This window comes from Pimephales promelas, chromosome 11 (genome assembly GCF_988280905.1).
Source record: "Pimephales promelas chromosome 11, fPimPro1.hap1.1, whole genome shotgun sequence".
In the NCBI taxonomy this organism is placed as follows: domain Eukaryota; kingdom Metazoa; phylum Chordata; class Actinopteri; order Cypriniformes; family Leuciscidae; genus Pimephales; species Pimephales promelas.
Genome location: NC_142779.1, coordinates 23,297,139 through 23,319,833, shown reverse-complemented (window position 1 = coordinate 23,319,833; position 22,695 = coordinate 23,297,139). Strand labels below are relative to the sequence as shown.

Genomic DNA, 22,695 nt, shown 5'->3' with positions numbered 1-22,695 from the left:
TAACGTGGCATCTCACTTGATTATCTACCATCAACCATACCACCATCCATTGCACTGAATGAGTCATGTTTATTTGAGGTGTATGAGGTTTTTTTTTTTGTTGTTGTTTTTACCAATAGGATGCAGCAGACTGGCCTCCACCCTCTGCGGGATCCGTGGCGGCACCTTCACACCAGCTCGGATCTGATAGAACCTGTCAATCCAGAAAAAAAAAAACAGGTTTCATTAAGTATTCGAGAAAAGCAAACACAATCAAAATACTGATTGAAACAACGATATACCATATACCACAGTTTATACACAACCAGAGGCGTTCAGAAAGCTTAGGTAAGGAAAGGACATTTTTTGAAGAAAATAATACATTTATTCAGCAAGGATGCATTATTGGATCAAAAGTGACAGTAGACATTTATAATGTTACAACGTTTCTTTTAGGCTTCATTCATACACATTTTTACCAATACATTTCCATTACTTTTGAGGCAAATATTCATGATCTACTGGTCCAAGAAAGTGTCATTAAAAAAAATCCATGCTCAAATTTATCATAGCAAAAAACACTGACTATTAATGCTATTTGTTTGTACAAGCTGTGACTGTGCAAAGAACATCACGTCACATGACTGAATGACCAAATGGCAAGTATTTGTTTAAACACAATTATCAAACATAGATTCTATTATACAGAAATTTGTGAAACAAATTGCCGTGATTTTTCCTGGAATTTGCTCATTTAATTTTTTTTCTAGGTTATGACGGTACAAACCCTCTTTTTTGTACTTTCTATTCATTCAAGAATCTTGAAAACAATGCATCATGGTTTCTATAAAAGTTTTCAACATTAATGATGATAATAAGATAAGTTTCAAGAGCACAAACTCAGCATATTAGAGTGATTTCTGAAGGATCATGTGACATTGAAGACTGTTTTATTGCCATCACAGAAATTAATTATATTCTAAAAGATATTCAAATACAAAATCAGTGCTTTTAAATTGTAATAACATTTCACAATAATACATGAAAAATGCAGTTTAAAAAGCATTAATACAAAAAAAGACTCTTGAAAATGGATCATTTCTGTTTTTAATTTTCAATTAAATCAGTCAGCTTTTTTATGTGGTCCTTAGAGGGATTACACATTTTTATTTAAATGTTTAATTTAGGTTCCAGACCAGTGCAACAGTATTTTTAACTGAGAAAGTGCACACATTGTTTTCCATTTTGAGGAAATCAAGGTTTCGAATATTACCCTCCTTCGTTGATTTTGGTCTTTTGTTGATCTAATCAGTCTGATGGGATTGGCATCTCAAGGTTCTGAGTTACACTGTTACCTGATGAACTCGGATAACCAGCTTAATCATTTAAATTTGCTTTGTTTCCAGAGTCCCCTCCTTTATGTAATACCACCCTCTGAAATGTATAAACTAGAATGTAAAATTCTCTTAGTCAGACGATTTCTTGAGATGACTACAGCGACGCAATAAAGAACTTCTGCGTGAAAGATACCTCAATGTCTCCTGGTCTGTTGCTTCTCTACATTGGAAGAAAAATATCTCAAAGTCTCCTGGTGTTGCTTCTCTACTTTGGAAGAAAACTTCACTACAGGAAGAAGCCTCTGTGGCCGTCAAAGAGAAGAATCATGCTCTCTCAGTTCCTCATTTCTACTCAGAGTTCGACTGAATAAACCAGATGAGAGAGCTTTAGCACGTGTCTGTACATCTATGCAGCTCTGTTGATATCCTGTGCCCTATCCTCCCATGCATTTGAAATGAAAGAGGAAGCTCAGGCAACCAAAATAGAGCTGCAATTATCCTGACGAGAATATCATGACATCAAAAGCAGGGGGAGATAGGAGGTAAGAATACAACGGGCTGGCCGGAACACAGATCAGGGAACAGGAACAAACAACTAGTAACCTTTACAGGAGCTAAAAGAGTAGAATGAGGGTTGCGTTAAGCTTCCTGTCGCACAGCTGAGCAAACCCAATGGCTCTCTGTTTTAGTTAGACCCGTGGCGACAATGTCAGCAGATGTGGAATGTTAGCCTGAGGCTGACACCAAACAACCCTATTAGCACTGCCGATAACACAGGGTTTCTTCCTTTTCATTTGAAAAGAGTCCCTTTAGATGTTTACACTGCGACATAAAAAGAGTGCAGTTACGACAAGTGTTGGGGAAAGTCACTTTTAAAAGGAATGCATTACAATATTGTGTTACCCCCTAAAAAAAGTTACTAAGAATTACTTAATTACTTTTTATGGAAAGTAATGCATTTTGTTACTTTTGCATTACTTTTTCTCATCTGGGCTGGGCATTATTTTATGCGTTTTAATCATTTATTTTTAGCAAATGTAAAAAGGCCCTTCCACACAAAAAGTGAAATGAATAAGACTCAGGCTGAAGGAAATTCATCTGTAGTGTAATTTCTCTTAATATGGGGACAGGATAGGTGTTGGTTCATAAATGGGAGAATAAAGTAACTTGTGTAAAAAAGTAACTGAAATTTAAATTTAAAAAGGTAATTCGTTCCTTTACTAGTCATTTGAAAAAAGTAATCTATTATGTAACCTGTGGTACTTGTAATGCGTTACCCGACACTGCTTCCAACAATTCAACAACATATTTTTACTTTGGATATCTAGCAAAAATAACTTTATATGCCATACCATCATCATACTCATACCTTGCACCCCTAGATATATCTAGTGACTGGTTTTGAAATGTGGGCCGCACTTGTAACTTAACCCTTACCTGTTCTAAATAAAACGATGGCTTTTCTTAGAGCACAATGAGCCTTAGAGATTACATTAAATTTGGATCTTGTGCATTGAAATACTCACGTATTGAAATACATACAAATGATATGTACTGAATTTGGGTCATTTCAGGTTTTTGAGTCAAGTCCCCTTTATTTATAAAGTGCTGTATACAAATAGATTCAAAGCAGCTTTACAGTGTTAACCCCACTTATTATGCACTTGAAAATGCATTTCGGCTGTCGTTCAGCGGAAGGCAGTTCAGTGTTGATTCAGTTCTGTTGTAAAGATCATCAATTATTAAATAAGTTGATTTCATCTATAAAGCAGTTCTGCAAAAAACAACGTCATAGTCCAGCTCTCCTCAGTTCTCAGTCAGATCAATAATATATATTTTTTAAATATTGTTGAAATAGACTACATCGAAACTTGTGCAAACTGCAGTTAACCTCAACTGTATTCTGAGATTATCTGCTAATTAAAATTTCATCCTCACATTAAATATGTAAAGGCATTTAGATTGTCTATATCCATGATCTACATTATTCATTAGTGGGGTTTGCGCATCATGTCTCTTCAGAAGACTTGGACTAATCAGCTCTTTCTTTAAGAATCTTTTTATGAAAAGTCTTGAAATAGATTTTTAATGGAGGGACAGAAATTGGAGGGACAGAAAACTCTGATGAAGATATTTTCAATGAAATCTGACAGCTTTATGTCCCTCTATTGACAGCTACGCAACTACCGGTTTGATGCTTCAAAAAGTTGAACGTGTCCTTTTTTCGTGTTTTTTTTTTTTTTTTCAAAAAGTGATGTCACACATTTTTTAGGTGTGATTTTTCACATACAGCAAACATCTCCTCACTATCTGCTAGCTGCCTGTACCCTGAAAAACACAGTCTCTGTAGACACCTCAGGCTCCACTAACGGCTACAAAAACAAACTGGGCCAAACCACACTACGAAACATAAACTGTTCCAGCCAATCACAGATCATAAAACTAATTCATATGATTTGAGTGCTTTTAAAGGGATAGTTCACCTTGAAATTAATTTTTGATTTGTTTTAGCTTACCTCAAGGACATCCAAGATTTAGGTGTCTTTATTTCCACAGTATTTTCAATTTTGACATTTTTCGGTCAAACCGTTGTTGTCTGTCAGTCCCATAATGCAGTTTTAGGGGGTCCACCTCAAAGAGCATGTACAGAGAAGTCAAAAATAAACTTGATTTAATGACTCGTGAATGTAAGTACACACTGATGGCCTAAGACACGAAACGAGCGGTTTGTGTGAGAAAACGAACAGTATTTAAATAGTTTGTACCTCTTGTTAACAGCCGTTCGAACTGATCTGAATCAGATGTCCAACTGAACCGAACTGATCCGTCTCCAGACGTTACGCCACAAGTGATCTCTCGCGTGTCTATGTCACGCATTGTTTACACTGAGATTTCAGAAGTTTTACCTTTCACTAAACATATTTAGATATATCGAAATCGACTTCAGAACCGTCTTCGTCGACGGTTCAGTTCGGTTCATTTGGACATCTGATTTAGATCAGTTCGACGGCTGTTAACAAGAGGTAAAAACTATATAAATACTGTTCGTTTTCTCACACAAACCGCTCGTTTCGTCTTAGGCCATCAATGTGTACTTACATTTACGAGTCATTAAATCATGTTTAATTTGGACTTCTCTGTGCATGCTCTTTGAGGTGGACCCCCTAAAACTGCATTATATGACTGACAGACAACACCGGTAAGACTGAAAAATGTCAAAATTGAAAATGCTGTGGAAACAAAGACGTCACCTACATCTTGGATGCACTTAAGGTAAGCTAAAACATATCAAAAATTTATTTCAAAGTGAACTATCCCTTTAATCCAAATGTTCTGAAGAGGCACAATCACTTTATGGTTGACAAGATTTATTGTTGTTGTTGAGGATAACCCCTTGAGATGAGACATCTCGTTTTCGAGGGGGTCCTCGAGACAAAACAAAAGTAATACAACACATGTACTGTACATTCACTCACACAAAAGCTCTACCTATATTATGAACAGATTGAATTTAGGCTTTTTAATCACATATAAACATTGATCAGCGAACCTGCTTGAAGCATGGGACCAAACCTCATTGGTTCTTGCTGAAGCTCAAAGGTGCTGCGTAACATGAGAATGAACCTCATTGGCTCTTGCAGAATCTCAAACGTGCTGCGTAACATGAGAATGAACCTCATTGGCTCTTGCAGAATCTCAAACGTGCTGCGTAACATGAGAATGAACCTCATTGGTTCTTGCAGAAGCTCAAATGTGCTGCGTAACACGAGAATAAAGCTCATTGGTTCTTGCGGGAGCTCAAACGTGATGCGTAACACGAGAATGAACCTCATTGGTTCTTGCAGGAGCTCAAATGTTCTGTGTAACACGAGAATGAACCTCATTGGCTCTTGCAGAATCTCAAACGTGCTGCGTAACATGAGAATGAACCTCATTGGCTCTTGCAGAATCTCAAACGTGCTGCGTAACATGAGAATGAACCTCATTGGCTCTTGCAGAATCTCAAACGTGCTGCGTAACATGAGAATGAACCTCATTGGTTCTTGCAGAAGCTCAAATGTGCTGCGTAACACGAGAATAAAGCTCTATGGTTCTTGCGGGAGCTCAAATGTTCTGTGTAACACGAGAATGAACCTCATTGGCTCTTGCAGAATCTCAAACGTGCTGCATAACACGAGAATGAACCTCATTGGTTCTTGCAGAATCTCAAACGTGCAGCAAAACACGAGAATGAACCTCATTGGTTCTTGCAGAAGCTCAAATATGCTGTGTGACACGAGAATGAACCTCTGGATCTTGCACAACTAACCCTTTAAGGTGTGGTCACATTAGTGACATTTCTGTGAAATTTTGCAGGCTAAACAGGTCCATTGTCACTAGTGTAGCGATGCATGAAGAACCGCTCGCATAGAAGTCACTTTCAATCTTAGCGAAATCTGCCTGTTCGAGCAGAAACTCCCAAACTCGCATCATGTGAAGCTCCCAATTGCATGGATTCTTATTAAATTGAATTGTTTAAAGAGCAACTGTATATGTGACCACACATTTACACTGCAATTTAAACCGTATAATAATGCAGTTATTAATCAGGTTACCAGACAACTGTTTATCTGGCAATCGGTCAGGGTTAATTGGGCCTTGACTGCAACTGACTGAAAAAAAAAACCTGGTTGAAACAGCAAGGTATTTTGAAGTGCCCCCCACGCAAGCCAACTAATGGAGAACCAATCTGCAACATGAAACACAACTGTACAAGCAGACACTTTTGACATGCCCGAACAGAAATAGTTGTGAGGAGACTCCTAAATTATGAATTCTAAGAAAAGCTAGTGCACATTTAGATGCAGAGACTCGCGCCAGCAAGCAAGCAGGAATAACAGACTGTATAGTACTGTAAGAAAGCATTGCACGTTGTTCTTATCAGAAAAGATGATCTCATTTGGAATGTCTAAATGGAAATAGTTGCAGGCTGCAAGTGGTAAGTTTTAGCAATGTGTTTAGCCAAGAACAAACCAGGGTTTACCAATTTGTCCCTAAGACAAAAAAGCAATACACATACATTTATAACTTGACAAACGCCAAGAATTCCAGAACATAAACCTGAACCTGGGGAAGAAAAACCTGAGAAAATCCAATAGGGAAGCATATTGTTCACACTTTTGATTTTCATTCAGTATTGTCCTCCTTCCAAAGATAACATCTTAATGCAAATACATGCCTTTGTTCCTCACTATTTGTCTATATGAACTAATCAAACTTTCTCAAGTAACAAATCCATCTTGATGGAGAGCAGAGCCTGATAAAGCATTCTCATACCAAACGTTTCCTGTGCAATCCTTGTTGTTTTAGTCATGGCTAGGGTTGGGTATCGTTTGAGTTTGAACGATTCTGATTCCGATTCCTTGTTTCGATTCCGGTTCCTAACGATTCTCGATTCCGATTCTTTTAAGAGGCAGGGTCAAAAAAGTTTAGCTAACCTTGCTAACCAACGGCCTTTCTGAAGGAAATAATCCTTTCTGAAGGAAATACTCCTTTTGTCACAAATTTTGCAGAGATTTAGTTATTTTTAGAAAAGTGAAGCCACACTTTGGACCGCCGACGTAAGCTACTCATGTTCGACTCGGGCGGTTATGCCAACACTTCCGGTAGACGCTTCTTCGTTGGTGTTGTTCAGCGGTTTCTTCTTCTGCTCGACGGACTGTGAATATCGAAACTAGGAATCGAAATTGTAACTTTTGAACGATTCCGGGAAAAACGAAAAGTTAGTCCCGGTTCCAATCGGTACTCGATTCTCGATACCCAACCCTAGTCATGGCTGCCACCCAAGATCATCCTTGAAAATATTTTATCTATGTGTGCTACCCGACCTGGAGTGACACTTTCTACAGAATAAGACCTTTAGAGCAACAGAAAGGTATTGGAACATGTTCTTACCCTCTTTGGAAGAGATCCACATTATAAAACTTGTGGAGCTCACAAGAGAACTCCACCGTGGCCTGGACCTCCGTCATGCTCGATTCAGGGCTGGAGGACGGCCTGTCTCAAACGATCTGCAGCAAAACTGTGCAGATACAGAACAAATAAACATATTAATCAGTTGTGTCATCAATAGTGAGAGGACCGGAAAAGAGGTTTCTACATTTTACATTACATTTCTACACTGAAATTTAAGCAGAAAATACATTAAAACATAGAAATGTGGTAATATGTTAAAGAAAATATGCGCATGTGCATCCAACAGTATGAGAGTATGCACACTGTATCTAGCTTTGTGTGAAGAGCAGATCAAACAATACTGTTAAAAAATCTGGGGTTGGAAAGATTTTTTAAAATAAGTATCTTATGCTCACCAAGGCTGCATTTATTTAATCAAAAATACAGTGATAACAATATTTAAATTTTATTACAAGATGAATTGATTTCCATTTTAAAACTTATTTTATTCCTGTGGAAAAGCTGAATTTTCAGCATCATTACTCCAGTCTTCAATGACACGATCATTCAGAAATCATTCTAATATGGGGCATTATAATTAATGTTGAAATCAGTTGTGCCGCTTATTTCCGTGGACACGGTGATACATTTTCAGGATTCTTTGATAAATAGAAAGTAAAAAACAGCATTTATTTTAAATATAAATCTTTTGTAATAATATTATCACTTATGATGTCCTACGAAATAAAAGTTAATTTCTTAAAAAAAAAAATCGTACTAACCCCAAAGTACACTTATAATACCCCCCTTCGCTGAAAAACACAGAAATAAAAGCATATAGGTTTGAATCAACATTAAGGCGAGTAAATAATGACAGAGTTTTAGTTCTTATATCATTTACTTACACTAGAAATTGAATATAATCTGAAATCGGTTTGAAAACCTCTAGAAGTCGACTTAAAGTCAAAAAGTTCCAACATGCACTTTCACATGCAAACCAAGCAACTCTGACCCAAGTTCATGAAACGAGTTTGACTACCTCCTGACATTTAAACTCCACAAATATAGCAGAGGCATTCACGTCTGCAAGCATGCATGAATTAACATACAAGACAGTGTATTCTCAGCGCTCTTCACTTTAATATCTTTAAGCACTGCTTGTTCTGAATTACCAGAGAATGCTTTCACACACCCCACAGGCTTTCAGAATGATTCACCCTTATTTGCAATTCACAGTTACAGTACTGAGGTGTGATGCAAGATCCTGACAAGTCCAGCACACTTCAGAAGATTCGATGCAAATAACTCTGCAAATGCTGGCTGGACTACCCCGCGAGGGTCTCTGGAGGATTTCATGTGCTTTGTGGCATTATCAGGGACTTTAGCTTACATTAAAACAGATTAGCTCTCTTAAATGAAAGACGAACTGCAGTCGCCGAACACATGCAAACCACAAAGTCAAATCAGATCAACCACAGCAAGATTTTCCTTCCAAACATGTGTTAAGCTAAGAGCACAAGAGCCCTGTCCCACTGTCTCAGCACTGCGTGTGCAGATACGAACAGAAAACAGGGCATATTTGTGTAAGGGCGGACACTTTCCTTCCTTTGAGCTGTGCCAGTGAAATTTAAGTTATGATATTACTATTGCCCTACTTCTTGGCATATGTTCATATTCTTGTGTTTTCTGCTTCCTTCCACACACACACACACACTCTCTCTCTGATTCAGACATCTATAGAGCAAAAGAGTCAAGATAATAAGTAAAAATCCTATTCTTTTTTCCATTGGGAAATTGTATTAACAATTTAAATGTGTTGAGACATGCCTATCAGCTCAGTCATGTTTCTGTACGAGCCAGAAGTCTGTAATTTCAACTTAAAAATTGTGCTTAATTGTCAAATTCGCAATGAAATGCTACATTACCTACAATTCTGAAGATCCACAATTCATATGAATAATGTAATCACTGCCTTGTACATTTGTCTGACTTATGTGCTACGTAGAAGTAGACGTAGAAGACTTAGAAGTACTACAAATAGTTATGGAGAAATAATAGGGAAAATGTTACATTAAACATTTTGAGTGATTTGGGTAACGTTAGTTAACGTTACGTGTGTGCGTGTATAAGATAATATTATATGTAAATGACTCACCCGTCCTGACAGTGACTCGGTTCAGTATATTCTCTCTTCATGTTAACTGATCAACACAATCCTATATAAAAACACATATAAAACGTTTTTAAACATAATTAATAAATGTTTAACGTTAATATTTCTAAAATGCAACGTTATACGCACGAGATTGCATTTGATAATTCAACAAACGTTAAACATTATTATCAATTTCATTTGATTTTCAGTAATATGATTAACAATTTCACAAATACTCAACATTTAAACATGATTTGTTGAACAGCTTTTCTTTTTAATTCCTGTAACGTTAGGGCAGTTAGCGCTGGCGCTAGTCTGTTTTGCTTGTCAAATAACGTTTACAAACATCACACTATTTGCGTAAGTTAACGGGCACGTTGTCAAATCTACATGCTCAACAAACAGTAATGGTTTATAAAATATCTGGCTGCTATGTAATCGAAAACCACGTACGTGTATCCGCTTCGGGAATTTGGGCCTCAATCCGCGGCCTGGATTTCAGAGCGATCCCGCCTCGACGCTCCGATCACTACGCTGCTTAATTCCTCTGCATGTCGATTGAAATTCTATTATGTCCCGTCCTCACAGAAGACTTAAAAGTCCAGATCGGTCGGATTGGATGAAAAATGAGTCACATCTCCGTAAGGTGTGCGGCGAGAGTCGTAGATCATAAATATTGTCTAAACTTGCTGTTAGAGTGAGTTTAAGGGAGGCGCTCACAACAAGCCGGTACAACACCGCCGGTCACTATCAAAGGCGTTAATATGATTCCTGCCCTTATTGTTTATACGTGATTCACTTGCTTCCTTATTATAATTATTCACTTAAGACACTTTCGTTTTCGAAGGATATTGGAGAAAATATCTCCAATAAAGTGAAGTTATATTATATATTATGCTATAACAAAACCTCAAAACAGATTCTTAAATAAAGTTTATATATGAAGAGTTCAGATGCAAAAGCCTCTAAATGCCATTTGAAATTTTCTTCTTTAATGATGATTTTTATCAAACTTGTATATTTAAGTTCAGTAATTTCTCTTAAATAACAATTAATAGGTAATTATCATTGCAATTTTAGTGAAATCACTGAACTTAAATATACAAGCTTGATAAAACATGATCATTTTAGAAGAAAATTTCAAATGGCACTTAGAGGCTTTTGCATCTGAACTCTTCATATAGTCTAGCATATACGCACTAGGGACCTCTAAACAATAGGGACCAATATACAATAATATAGATATATATATGAAGAGTTCAGATGCAAAAGCCTCTAAGTGCCGTTTGAAATTTTCTTCTAAAATGATCATTTTTATCAAGCTTGTATATTTAAGTTCAGTAATTTCACTTAAATGGCAATGAAGATACCTATTAATTGTCATTTAAGTGAAATTACTGAACTTAAATATACAAGCTTGATAAAAATGGTCATTTTAGAAGAAAATTTCAAATGGCATTTAGAGGCTTTTGCATCTGAACTCTTCATATATATATATATATATATATATATATATATATATATATATTGTTTATTGGTCCCGTTGCAGGTCTTCGTCCGTGGGTCTGTTGGATGATTTTAAAGTGGTTTTGGCCACATTTCAGCAGACCAGGCTGGAAGACCTTAAACCAGTGTGCAAACCATCTAGATCGTGGCTTGTTTTAAGTTTTTTTTTTTGTTTGTTTGTTTTTTCCAGCTGAGATATCTTTATATGAACTGGACCAGACTGGAGACATTTAGGTGTTATAAACAATCTCTCTCTCACACACACACACACACACACACACACACACACACACACACACACACACACACACACACACACACACACACACACACACACACACACACACACACACACACACACACACACACACACCCACTAGTCTATTAGGCTAATCTAATAATATAAAGATAGAACATTTAAAGGCTCTTCAAATGTATACTATTAGTGTTCTTGTTTGTGTAGGTGGCGTAGGCTATGTCAGTTGCAGTGTTTGTGATTCCTGTCACTCAAAACCTTCCACAAACAGACATCATTAACTCATCTCATCACTAATATATAGTTACATTTACTACTACTTTGTGCCATATTGGAAAGTAGATTAGTATGGGCAAACATCATTCAAAGCAAATAGTCTTGGAGTTGAATTTTCAAAGTAGTTCCTCTGGTATTCAAATGACTTAAGCCTATAGCTGGTTTATCTGGTTTTAATTTACCATTGTGCAGATAATCCTTGTCACATCCATAATCCTTCTAGCAATATAAAGATCAAAATTCACATAATTAAAGATACTATGATAATCTAAATTAGCAGTTTGTTGAAAATACCATAATTATACAGACATTTATTTGTCTGTTTTTCACTTGTTTATTTTTCATTTATATGTAGAGCTGGACATTTAGCAATTAGCATTTAGCATAGCAGATTTTACTAAAAAAAAAGAAGCAAGCCGATGAAGAATAATAACTGCCTCTGTATAGAATAAGAAGAATAATAACCACAACTGTAAGTATTGTTGTCAGTGCATCTGTGTTTCTTATATGAACTCTTAGATAAGAAGATATATGCCACAAACAGCCAATCACATGTGGTGTCTTATTAGTACCTCTGCAGGAGAATTGTGAGGCTTGACCAACACAGGAAATTTTCCATCCTCATCCATCTGAGAAATCTGTGACTTTGTATTCACAGTGGATGTTACCAAGGGAACTGCTGTGTTTTAAAGCAAGTGATTGAGAAGTGTTTTCCAGACACTTGTATCCAAATGATATTTTCTGACTTCCAAGTGGCACAAAAAAGATTAGATTATTGATGAATGAGGTTCTATAATATATATATATATATATATATATATATATATATATATATATATATATAAACACAATATAGATAGATAGATAGATAGATAGATAGATAGATAGATAGATAGATAGATAGATAGATAGATAGATAGATAGATAGATAGATAGATAGATAGATAGATAGATAGATAGATAGATAGATAGATAGATAGATAGATAGATAGATAGATGGAGATATTTCAGCAAAAAAAATGGATGTTCAAATGTAAATTTGATTTACAATTTGACTTTACAATTTGGCGTGTGCCGACATGCTGAAATGAGTCTTAATGAAACAACAACTCTGGGAATATAAAACTAATCTTATAAGTCCCAATAATTAAATTTATCAATTTATTATAAAAGTCCAAGAAGTCACACTTAACCTGTTTGTTGGTCATTAACGGAACGAAAGAAGCAGGTCCCTCCTCCAGGACAAATGAGCAGCAGCATCATGTTTTGGGGTTGTCAGCTGTTCCTCACCTCACTGGTCAGCTACAGATCATGTTCAGTTAGTTTGTTTGGTGAGATCTGGCTGGGTTTCTCAGATCAGAGGCCTCCTGCGTGAGACGAACATCTGTGAATCAGGAAAAATGATCTGGAGGTAATGCATAAATTCTTTCTCTTTTTTTGTTCCTTTATCTTCTCATTTTCTTCATTGGATATTTAAGCTATTTTTTCCATGTAATGGAAAAAATATTCACATGAAGTTTATACATTTTATACATACATTTTTATATATACTGTATATACAAATCACAATCAACTCACTTTTATTTATTTCTAGGGAAGTTTGTCTCTACTTGTTGTGTAACGTGATCAAACAATGCATCTCCACTGGTCTTCATGCACACGGTAAGTGCCTTTAATGATTTAGTTATATCAGTGATTTCTTGTTTTTGGATCGAATAAGAATTCAGACTTGAAAACAATAAAATGCTTGAACTCAAATGGGAGTGCAGCTTTTCAAACACTGTGCGGTTGTGTTATTCACTCAGTCAACACAGATTCCCCACAAGCAAAGTGTGTTCATCAAACACAGGGAGGAGGAGTCAAGAAATAAAAGGAAAGAATGGGTGAAGCAATAAAAGATGCGGGGAAAAAGGTTTTACTTGCTATTTAAACATAATGTTATTTTCTTCAAAGTCATGCCATTTTCCAGCATGAGCCACCTTCAGACAGACCAAACTGTGTGTCCTCAGACTAAAGATGGGAATGACATATTTCCAGGTAAACATCTAAAAAACAGAACATACATTTGGAATAAATGTGCTTTTCTTTAACTTCAGTCTCTTTGATATCCCATAGGATTTTACATAATGACTCAGTTCAACATTGCTGAAATGGCCAGGAGAGGGATGGTGAGGAAGGTGCCTGGAACGACATCTCAACATGTAGCATATAAGATTGGCCCCGAGTTCAACTTCAGGATTAACACCAGGTAAACACCTCTGACAGTGAGATATCCCAACAGGAAAATTACAGGCTGTTGTACCTGAGTGGAGACCAGTTGCTTTAGAAATCCGTTCAGTAATTGTGTAAAGATAATCAAATATGAAATGAGTTGAAAGTTTACACGTCAATGATGTGCTTTACAGATGACGTTATCAAAATGATCCCCATTCACACGGATCCATGAAAACGACTAATAATGCTGTATTTTCCATGAAAACAAAATTTTATAGCATTGTGTTGATTTGTGTAATTTTTATAACCACTTGTAAAGAGTTCCATTTGCACAAGAGGCATCTCTGAGATGACTCTGAGATGGTGAATGGAAACGTACTCGGTTACTAACGTAACCTCGGTTCCCTGAGAGTAAGGGATCCTCATCCTCCTGGCTCCTTTGAGGAAACGAATGATGAGGTTGTTTCTCCACAGTGACTGGTCAGCCTCAGGAGCATCATCCTTTAGCGTCATATTGAACGCTATGACAAAACGGCACTATACTACGCACATGGCACACGTTATCGTTAATATAACACGCGCTGTGATGGTTAGGTTTAGGTGTGGGGTAGGGTAGGGTAGTCTCATATTACGCGAAAGGATTTATGACGCCTTGGGTTCGCGTGAATATTAATGATAAAGGGTGCCATGTGCGTAGTACAGCGCCGTTTTGTCATTTAGCGTTCTATGTGACGCTAAAGGATGAGAACGGGCTAGGCTGCATTCACTTTGAGGATGGATGGGGAGCGACTCACATCCAAAAGCTCTTGCAAGAAGGAGAGTACCACTGACACTTCGTGAGACTGGGGTTCGAGGTCCCTGGCTGAGCACCAGCCAGTGAATACTGATCCATTCAGAGCATAGAGGCGCCTAAATGTTGCTCTAGCCTTCAAGACCTTTTCTGGGAGGTCCCAGGATACCCGATGAGGGGCCACAGATAGAGGGCCCATAGACGGGGTGAGGGTGCCAAATTGTCCAGTTCGTCTGTGTGAAGAGATCCTTCCTCATTGGCCATCACCTGCACCAGTTCTGGAAACCATGCCTGTTAATATATGTTGGCTTTTTCGTCAACAGGTTCCACATAACTGGATTATGTTAAACAAACATAATTTGTTCATGTAACTTCAACATAATGGAATTAATTAATTTTAAACTACCGAATTTAAGTAGCCTAGTCTCAATGTGAATTTTTAAAGGCTTCCTGGCATGATTCAAAGGCATTTTATTATTCACCCATTTATATTTCATTTGATTCAGTGACATTTAATTAAATTGATAGACTTTTGCTAGCTATTTAGCAGTAGCACAAATTAGCATCCTGAATGCTAGTATTTACATGCTCCTTCATCCAAACTAATAAAATCAGTCGACAGGAAAACAAAATGCTCCACTCTTCTCCACAATGGTAACCCACTGTAATTTAAATGGTTTAATAATTCCAATGTAATTTAACATTAAACACTATTACACACTATCAAGTCTTCCCCTTTTCTAAATTTCTCACAAAAAAAAACCCATAAACCCCCATAAAATTACACTTAATTTTAACATTTATTCTCTCTTAATTTAACCATATGCAAAGCATGCTGGGAACTAAAAGCACTGCCCAGTTTCAGTTAATGCAACACAAATCAATCATGTAATCCAACACAAACGGATTAAGTAAACTTAAGTTGTACGTATATTTAAGCAGATCGAACACAATAAAATTAAGTTCGGGCAAAATCTCGCACTATACTGCACTATACTAATCTGGATGCAGGCCTACAGATTTTTTTACTTAACATAAATGGTTTGTGTTTAGACAGCGCATTAGGATTATAATACATAATTACATAATTACATATATAATTACATATAGACCTTAATAGAAAAAAAAATTCAAGTCAAAAAACACAATTATTATAAGTAAACTATATATATATAAATATATTATGTAAAGTGCACAACCTTCCTAGTTAATTTTTTTGAGGACTGAGCATCTGCTCTCCTTGATCCGTCTGATGACCTATGGGATCATAAAGAGCGGCCAGGAGGGCCCAACTGGTACCAGTTCTGGGCTTTCCAGGGAACCAGAGTGCTGCTGCAGCGCTGCTTCCCCATAATGTGCAGGTGTCCGGACCGCCACACATGGGCAGGCACACACACTTTAGCCAGAGCTGAAGGCGGCGGATATGCAGTAATCCTAGTTGGAGTACTTACGATGCAGTGGCCATGAGACAGAGAAGCCTCTGAAACTTTCTGAGGGGCGTGCGCACACCTACTCTGAAGGAGGCTATCAGCTGTTGGATAGAGAGAGTGCGCTCTGGTGTGAGCCGCGCTCTCATCATTGTAGAGTCGATAACTGTGCCCAGAAAGATTATGTTCTGGCTCGGTAACAGTTTGTTTGGTAGTTATCATTTTTAACAGTAATATGAGAGCTTTGTTCTGATGTCTCGGAGGATCTAAAATGGGGTGGGTGCCACCGTCCTTCTTTGGCACAAGGAAGTAGAGGCTGTAAAACCCTGATCGGCTCTGCGCGGTATTGCCCCTTTTTCTAGCAGATTTTGTACTTCGGTTTGAAGCCCGTTGCTTCTCATCAAGGTCTCGATGACCGCCTGAAACAGCATGGATCTGAGAGCGAATTGGAGCTTTATATTGTTTTAAACCCAGTCCGACACATCGGGATGACTTGCCAGGGCTGGGCCCTCATGGCTAGGGTTTGAATATAGATTGGTGCTGGGCCAACCCGGTCTCATCCCAAGACGTCATATAACTGACGTTTTGGGACGTCTTTTGACCATACGTCAATATTCGCCTTTTTAGGGCCCCCTTAAACGTCGGTAGATGAGGTTATGGGATCCTAACTCTACCCCATACCTAAACCTAACCCTAAACCTAACCCGTCACCTAACTGACGTTAAAGGTAAAGCGTCAGTTGTATGACGGCCCGGGATCGCCATCTACCGACGTTTAAGGGGGCCCTAAAAAGGCGGATATTGACGTATGGTCAAAAAACGTCCCAAGACGTCAGTTATATGACTTTTTGGGATGAGACTGTGTAGGCTGGGCCGCCTATAGCATAGGGGGACCTAATACCCTTGTGTTGTGTTTTGTGCACTTGTTCTCTTTTGGGCTGGTTTGACAGGCCCGACCCAGAGATAAAGTGACAACTAGGGGAGGGCCGTCTAGTAAAGGGGGACCGGTTACCCGGGTGGTGTGTGTTTGAAACATACTCATTTTGTGCTTTATTTGGGTCGCTGTGAAAACAGCATTTGTTTGTAGGGGTGCAGGCAGTGCAACGGGCCCATTGACAACAGTCTGAAAATCTCCAGCCACCTGAGCTGAACAGGGAGCTGTGAGATTTAAATGAGCTCTTTTCGAGGGCGGTCCAGCTAGAGCGAGACTCAGACCCTCTCTCTTTCCCCCAGTTGCTAGGAGGGCTTCGGCGGTTCAGAGTCCAACACAATGTGAGAATTTTCAAGTTATTTTCAGTCATGAAGATGAAGGCGTTTAAATATGTGACTTTGGTGATCAAAGATGAGTTTTAAGGTATACAATTATTGACTTAAGTCAGGAGGCTTAATATCTGTATAGTTTCATTTGCAAAAACAGCTATAGTCTAAACATGTAATAACCTACTCAGTGTGCATGACGTAACAGATTCGCGTTTTGTAGTTTACACGGAGACGATAAGGGTGCCGTTTAAAAAAAAAAAAAAAAAAAAAAAAACTTGCACTTAAGCTTTGATAGTGCAATGGTCTAACTAAGGAAACTCTTGAGAATGAATTGAACTGTTGACATATGGCGACATCTTCTGGTTACGGATGGAACTTCCTCTGTCCATGGTGCTGAATTAAATTACATTATTGACATAAACCAAGTTATTTATTTTTGATAAAAAAAAAAAATACAAAGAAAATACAAAAATTCTCTTTTGGAGATTTGGATATATATTTTCCATATAGTATTCTTTGAAACACTTTAGAGTAAGATACACATGTCAATACAATACTCATTCAGTATCACGGTATGTTTCAAAGTGACTGTACCTACTGTTTTGTTGAGAGTAATCATGCTAATAAGTCATTTAAATATTGTAAAATAAGTAACTCACTTTACTGACTACATTAGTATATCATTTCTGTTCATAATCACGTCTAAATGAGTTTTGCGTTTCCACCCTTGAATCAGATCTGCATTTCCCATGGGGCTGCCTGAGGAATTTGCATTTTCTGCAACATATCGGATGAGCGGCGATACACCGAATAAGAGCTGGAATATGTGGCAAATGCAAGATCTGAATGGAAAGGAACAGCTCGCCGTCAGACTCAATGGGGAGGCCCTGTTTGTGGAGTTCTCATATAGAACCCAGGAGAACAGAGGGATGACAGCTTTATTCCCTTACCAAACACTCCTCTTCAATTCTCAGTGGCACAACATTTTACTGCTTGTCAAAAAAGGCTCTGCGAGTCTCATAACAGATTGTATAGCAACAGATTCACAGCAGCTGGCACCAAGAGGACAAGTAAACCTAGATGGATTCACACATATTGGAAAACTGAAGGACAATTCAGCAATAGCTGTGCCGGTGAGAATCAAATTAAACTTTTCTTTGTCATCTGTATTTACACAAATACACGTCTTTTTACGTGTTTCTTCCATACTGGTTTGGTATCAGTTGGGGAAACCGTGATATTGTGTGACTCAAAGGCAGTTTAAAGAATATAATGATACTTCTGTATGCCCAAAACATCAAGTTACATATGTTCATTTTCTTCTTGAGGTCATTGTGAGAGGTGAGTTTGAAGGCTGTTTAAAGGCTCTGCGGCAGACTGTCTCTTTAAATGGAATCTGGATTTTGACAAATACATTTCAGCAGATATGTGGGAATTCTAGCAGTGAGGTTCTAGTCCAACAGCTGACCTGCATAAAATATCTGATTTTTTCCCATCGAAAGTTAAGACGTTGTTTTATTAGACAAAACCAAACATTTGCCTTTCTCTTACTTTTGGTCTAGTTGTCCAGTTAAGAACTTTTATATCATAAAGGATCGAGGATCTTAAGGGAGACATTCATTTGTTGCTGTTTGTGGATAGTTGATGCATTATAGCATAACCACATAAAGTCCACAAAATTTTTAGCAACATTAAGGCGAGACACTACAGGCAAAGACGTGTTTTATGCACTGGTCAATTTTGAGATTTTTTGGCTATTTTACGTTTCCTATTGTGTTGTTTCAGATTAGTGGTAAGAGAACATCCAAGATACACTTTTAAGTGTTTATTTAATTCCGCGTGTGTTTGTATCTGTAGATTTCAAGTTACAATGCAGATTCAAAATCTGTTTTCTCAAAATGACAAACTCCGTTTTCTCCACTTTAATAGAACTACATACACTAAAATAGTATGTTTATCTCTATCCTATCCTATCCTGTTATGTCATATCAAGATCATATCATATCAAAATCATATCATATATCAAGATCATATCATATCAAATTATCCTACCCTATCCTATTTTTTCATTAAATTAAATTCATTTCATATTTATTTGTATAGCGCTTTTCTCAATACATTGTTTCAAAGCAGCTTTACAGAAATTAGAGTGATCTGTTATCAATGGTAACTGTCTAAGTTATGTGTGCAATAATGTATCTATCCTATCCAATCATATAATATGATACCAGACACTCTTAGAAAAAAGGGTTCATTGGGGTTCTATTTATGAATCATAGGGTTCTTTACTCAACTACAAATAACCTTTTATGCCAAAAAAGGTTCTATAATGACAAGAAAGATCCCTTTTGGCACAAAGGTTCTTTATAAAGGTTGCCTGGGTTCTCCCAAGGTTTTTTTTTTTTCTACATCCAATCACCTGATGAAGTTTTGGTTCCTTGCCACTGTCGCCTTGCTTTTGGCTTGCTTAGTTGGGGACATTTAATGTTCAACAACATTATTGATCTGTGTTGTATTACTTTCATGTTATCACTGTGAAGCTGCTTTGATACAATCAAAACGTGATTTGACTTGACTTGACTTATAGGCTATTATTCATTCAAATATATTATATTATTCTGCAACATTTTGTAATTAAATTATTGTTTATTAAACTGTAACTTAATATCACATGTTAATCATGCTGATTTTTGGAGGAGAAAAACTGAAATGGCACTCTTCATGTGATATTGATTAACTACATAAAATTATATAAATATATACTTTTTTCGAATCCCCATATTTTGAATTTTGTGATCATTCACATGCATTCATAAATAGATTTTAGGGTCTTGATGTTTGTCAATAATATGAAACATTTTATCAGGAAAGGACAAAACAAATGATAATGAATGAACCATTCCATATAGAACCTTTTTCCTGGTTACAAAGAACCCTAAAGGGTTCTTATTATTGAACCATTAAAAGCGTGATCCTTTTAGGGGTTCCAAATGCATAGTGCTGATAGAACCTTTTAAGGTTATATATAGAACCTTTTCTTCTAAGAGTGATATCATATCCTTCAGTAAAACCTTTAATATTTCAACATAATAAAACATCCAGTGTTCAGATTTCTGTTCTGGAAATATTTAATATTTAAACATTACATTTTGAAAAAAAAAAAAAAAAAAAAATCCTGATGAAATCAATCGGGGCAAGTGGTCATATATGTTAGTTTTTTTATTTGTTTTACCCTATTCACATAAGGTGTCTTACACTGTAAAAATGAAAAATGAATGCGCTTTATCTAAAAAGAAAAAAATGGGGCGACAGATTACAAGCAAAATTATTATTAATTCAATTTAACAAATTAGAATTGAGTAATAATTATTCAAATTAATTCCTTAAAAGTAAACCATTTAATATGAGTAAAACTTACACACACACACACACACACACACACACACACACACACACACACACAAAATACATTTAAGTCGCCATTATGGTGATCGTTATTTGTTTTAGGTTTCTTCTTCAGTGATTCTGTTTGTTAACATTAGGTGTCTTCAATGATGTTCAATATAAAATATAAGAGTTTTTAATTAATCTTTGACGTCTGTCTGTTATTCCGATATTTTTGTTTAATTTTTTGGTGTAAACTTTACTCATTTTAAATGGTTAACTTTTAAGGAATAATTTCATTAATTATTACTCATTTCTAATTTGTTCAATTTAATTAATAATACTGCTTGTAATCTGTTGCCACAATTTTATTGATTAGATAAAGCATATTCATTTTTACAGTGTAATACATAAAAAAAAGTAGTTTAGGGTCGGTACGATTTTTTCAAATGTTTTTGAAAGAAGTCATTTCGTCACGCTCAGGGCTGCGTTTATCTGATCAAAAATACAGTAACAGCCATTCCTCAAGTCTTCAATGTCACACGATCCTTCATAAATCATTCTAAAATGCTCAAAAAATGCTCTAAAATTGGTGCTCAAGAAACATTTCTTCTTATTATAAATGTTGACAACAGTTGCTGCTGAATACATTTTTGATTTAGTATTCTTTGATGAAGAAAGTTTAAAAGAACATCATTTGAAATAGAAATATGAATGCTTGTTGATCATTTTAAAGCCTCACTGCTGAATAAAAGTAATGAATTTCCTTCAAAAACTTACTGACCTCAAACTTTTGAACAATATAGTGTATAAGGGAATGTGTGTGTGTCTTTATACTGAAAGACAAAAGGTTTGTGTCTTCTTCAGTAACTTTTTATGTGCAACTTTTAAATTAAGTGTCACCAAATGATATATTATGTACATATTATGAGCACAGTCCTCTAAACTCATTTAAATTCATTGTTCTGCCAAAACAAAAAAGTGCAGCATAAAACAGCTCGTTTTCTCATGCCAAAAACTAATCAATCTCTTTTTGAACAATACGCATAAGCCATTCGATACACCCCACGGGCTCACATTACAAATGATGCTTTTTGATCGTTGTTTGTCTGTTCTTTCAGTTCGAGCTGCAGTCGATGCTGATTCACTGCGACTTAAACGTCCCACAGAGAGACGCATGCGGTGACCTTCCTGCGAGCAGACAGGTGAGACTTGTCTAACATCTCAATTTTAACAATGTCTAACAGCTCTACTATTTTCCAGCAGAGCCTTTAGTGTTTGTTAACAGAGGTCAAATGTCACAGTCTAGTAAAATGTCCCGCCGTCTATTCGAATGTGTGCCGGACTCCTCCTCTCACAGTCCCGCAGTCCTCCAATCACAGACCCATAACAAACCACCTCATGAATATGCATGAGCACGGTGTGGTTATGGTCTCCCTTGAGTTCAGATAGTTGAAAGGGGGTTTAGTTGGGTTTCATGGTCAGGGGATCCGTCAGCCCAACTGATCTGAGAAAACAGGGGCTTCTGTGTCTTTGGGGAAATCATGGCTCGCGCTACAGGTGTGCGCGGGCCCTTTTTACTGATTTTGTTGGAGATAACCCTCATCTGCACGGCGCAGGTAAATGCAACCCTTCTTTGTTCTTTTCCTTTCAGACGGCCGAAGCAGAGTTTAAGGTGAGCGTTTCAAATATGTAAAGAGAAAGAAAGAGAGAAAGTGTGCTTTCTTAAATAGAATAACAAATGCTGTAAAATATTATAGGCTGCATTTGTACAGTGCATGTGTTGGAAGAGACAACTGCACACCTGTTGCATGGCAGGTGTTTGAAATGCTTGCATACACTTAAACTGTTTTGTTTGCACTATATTTTTCACAGACTATTAATATTACATAACCACAATGCATCTAAAAACATGTCATAGGAATACTTTCTACTATTTACTATAGAGTATTTACTATATAATACTAGTTTTCTTACTATTTTTTGAACAGAGGGCTGGTGCCGGATCCCCTGGTCCTCCTGGTGTTGCCGGAATAGACGGCATTGCTGTGAGTTGATTTTTTTAAAAAAATTTTTATTTAAAATATAAAGCAATGTAATCGACAAAACAGTGAGATAAAAGTGTGTGTTTCTTGCAGGGGGAGAGAGGTGAACCCGGTGAAGAGGGTTCGACTGTAA

The 22,695-nt window shown here is 36.9% G+C and overlaps 3 protein-coding genes across 4 annotated transcripts in view; 2 read left to right on the top strand and 1 right to left on the bottom strand.

The window, feature by feature from the left end:
* fam135a (family with sequence similarity 135 member A) overlaps nucleotides 1–10,164 on the bottom strand; it is a 32,809-nt gene extending 22,645 nt beyond the window's left edge. For both annotated transcript variants that reach the window (XM_039651676.2, XM_039651687.2), the window contains exons 1-4: nucleotides 9,859–10,164; nucleotides 9,406–9,466; nucleotides 7,251–7,377; nucleotides 114–193 (exon numbers count right to left, since the gene is read on the bottom strand). In XM_039651676.2, coding sequence (XP_039507610.2) covers nucleotides 114–193; nucleotides 7,251–7,327 — 157 coding nt within the window. In that variant the 5' untranslated portion in view covers nucleotides 7,328–7,377; nucleotides 9,406–9,466; nucleotides 9,859–10,164. The remainder of the gene's footprint in view (nucleotides 1–113; nucleotides 194–7,250; nucleotides 7,378–9,405; nucleotides 9,467–9,858) is intronic.
* A 3,005-nt stretch (nucleotides 10,165–13,169) lies between these two features.
* Nucleotides 13,170–21,737, top strand: LOC148977181 (collagen alpha-1(IX) chain-like). The gene is made up of 4 exons (XM_089117203.1): nucleotides 13,170–13,480; nucleotides 13,559–13,691; nucleotides 17,870–18,266; nucleotides 21,639–21,737. Exons 1-4 carry the CDS (start codon nucleotides 13,342–13,344, stop codon nucleotides 21,735–21,737), a joined length of 768 nt encoding a protein of 255 aa, XP_088973329.1. The 5' UTR covers nucleotides 13,170–13,341.
* A 181-nt stretch (nucleotides 21,738–21,918) lies between these two features.
* col9a1b (collagen, type IX, alpha 1b) overlaps nucleotides 21,919–22,695 on the top strand; it is a 37,692-nt gene continuing 36,915 nt past the window's right edge. The window contains exons 1-3 of the mRNA XM_039651718.2: nucleotides 21,919–22,136; nucleotides 22,509–22,565; nucleotides 22,656–22,691. Coding sequence (XP_039507652.2) covers nucleotides 22,062–22,136; nucleotides 22,509–22,565; nucleotides 22,656–22,691 — 168 coding nt within the window. The 5' untranslated portion in view covers nucleotides 21,919–22,061. The remainder of the gene's footprint in view (nucleotides 22,137–22,508; nucleotides 22,566–22,655; nucleotides 22,692–22,695) is intronic.

Excerpts from the sequence above, each read along its gene's own strand:
- LOC148977181 (XM_089117203.1), top strand. The coding sequence starts at position 13,342 with ATGCGGGGAAAAAGGTTTTACTTGCTATTTAAACATAATGTTATTTTC. Across the intron at positions 13,692-17,869 it reads AACTTCAGGATTAACACCAG|ATCTGCATTTCCCATGGGGC; the intron begins GTAAACACCTCT and ends CCCTTGAATCAG. Across the intron at positions 18,267-21,638 it reads ATTCAGCAATAGCTGTGCCG|TTCGAGCTGCAGTCGATGCT; the intron begins GTGAGAATCAAA and ends CTGTTCTTTCAG.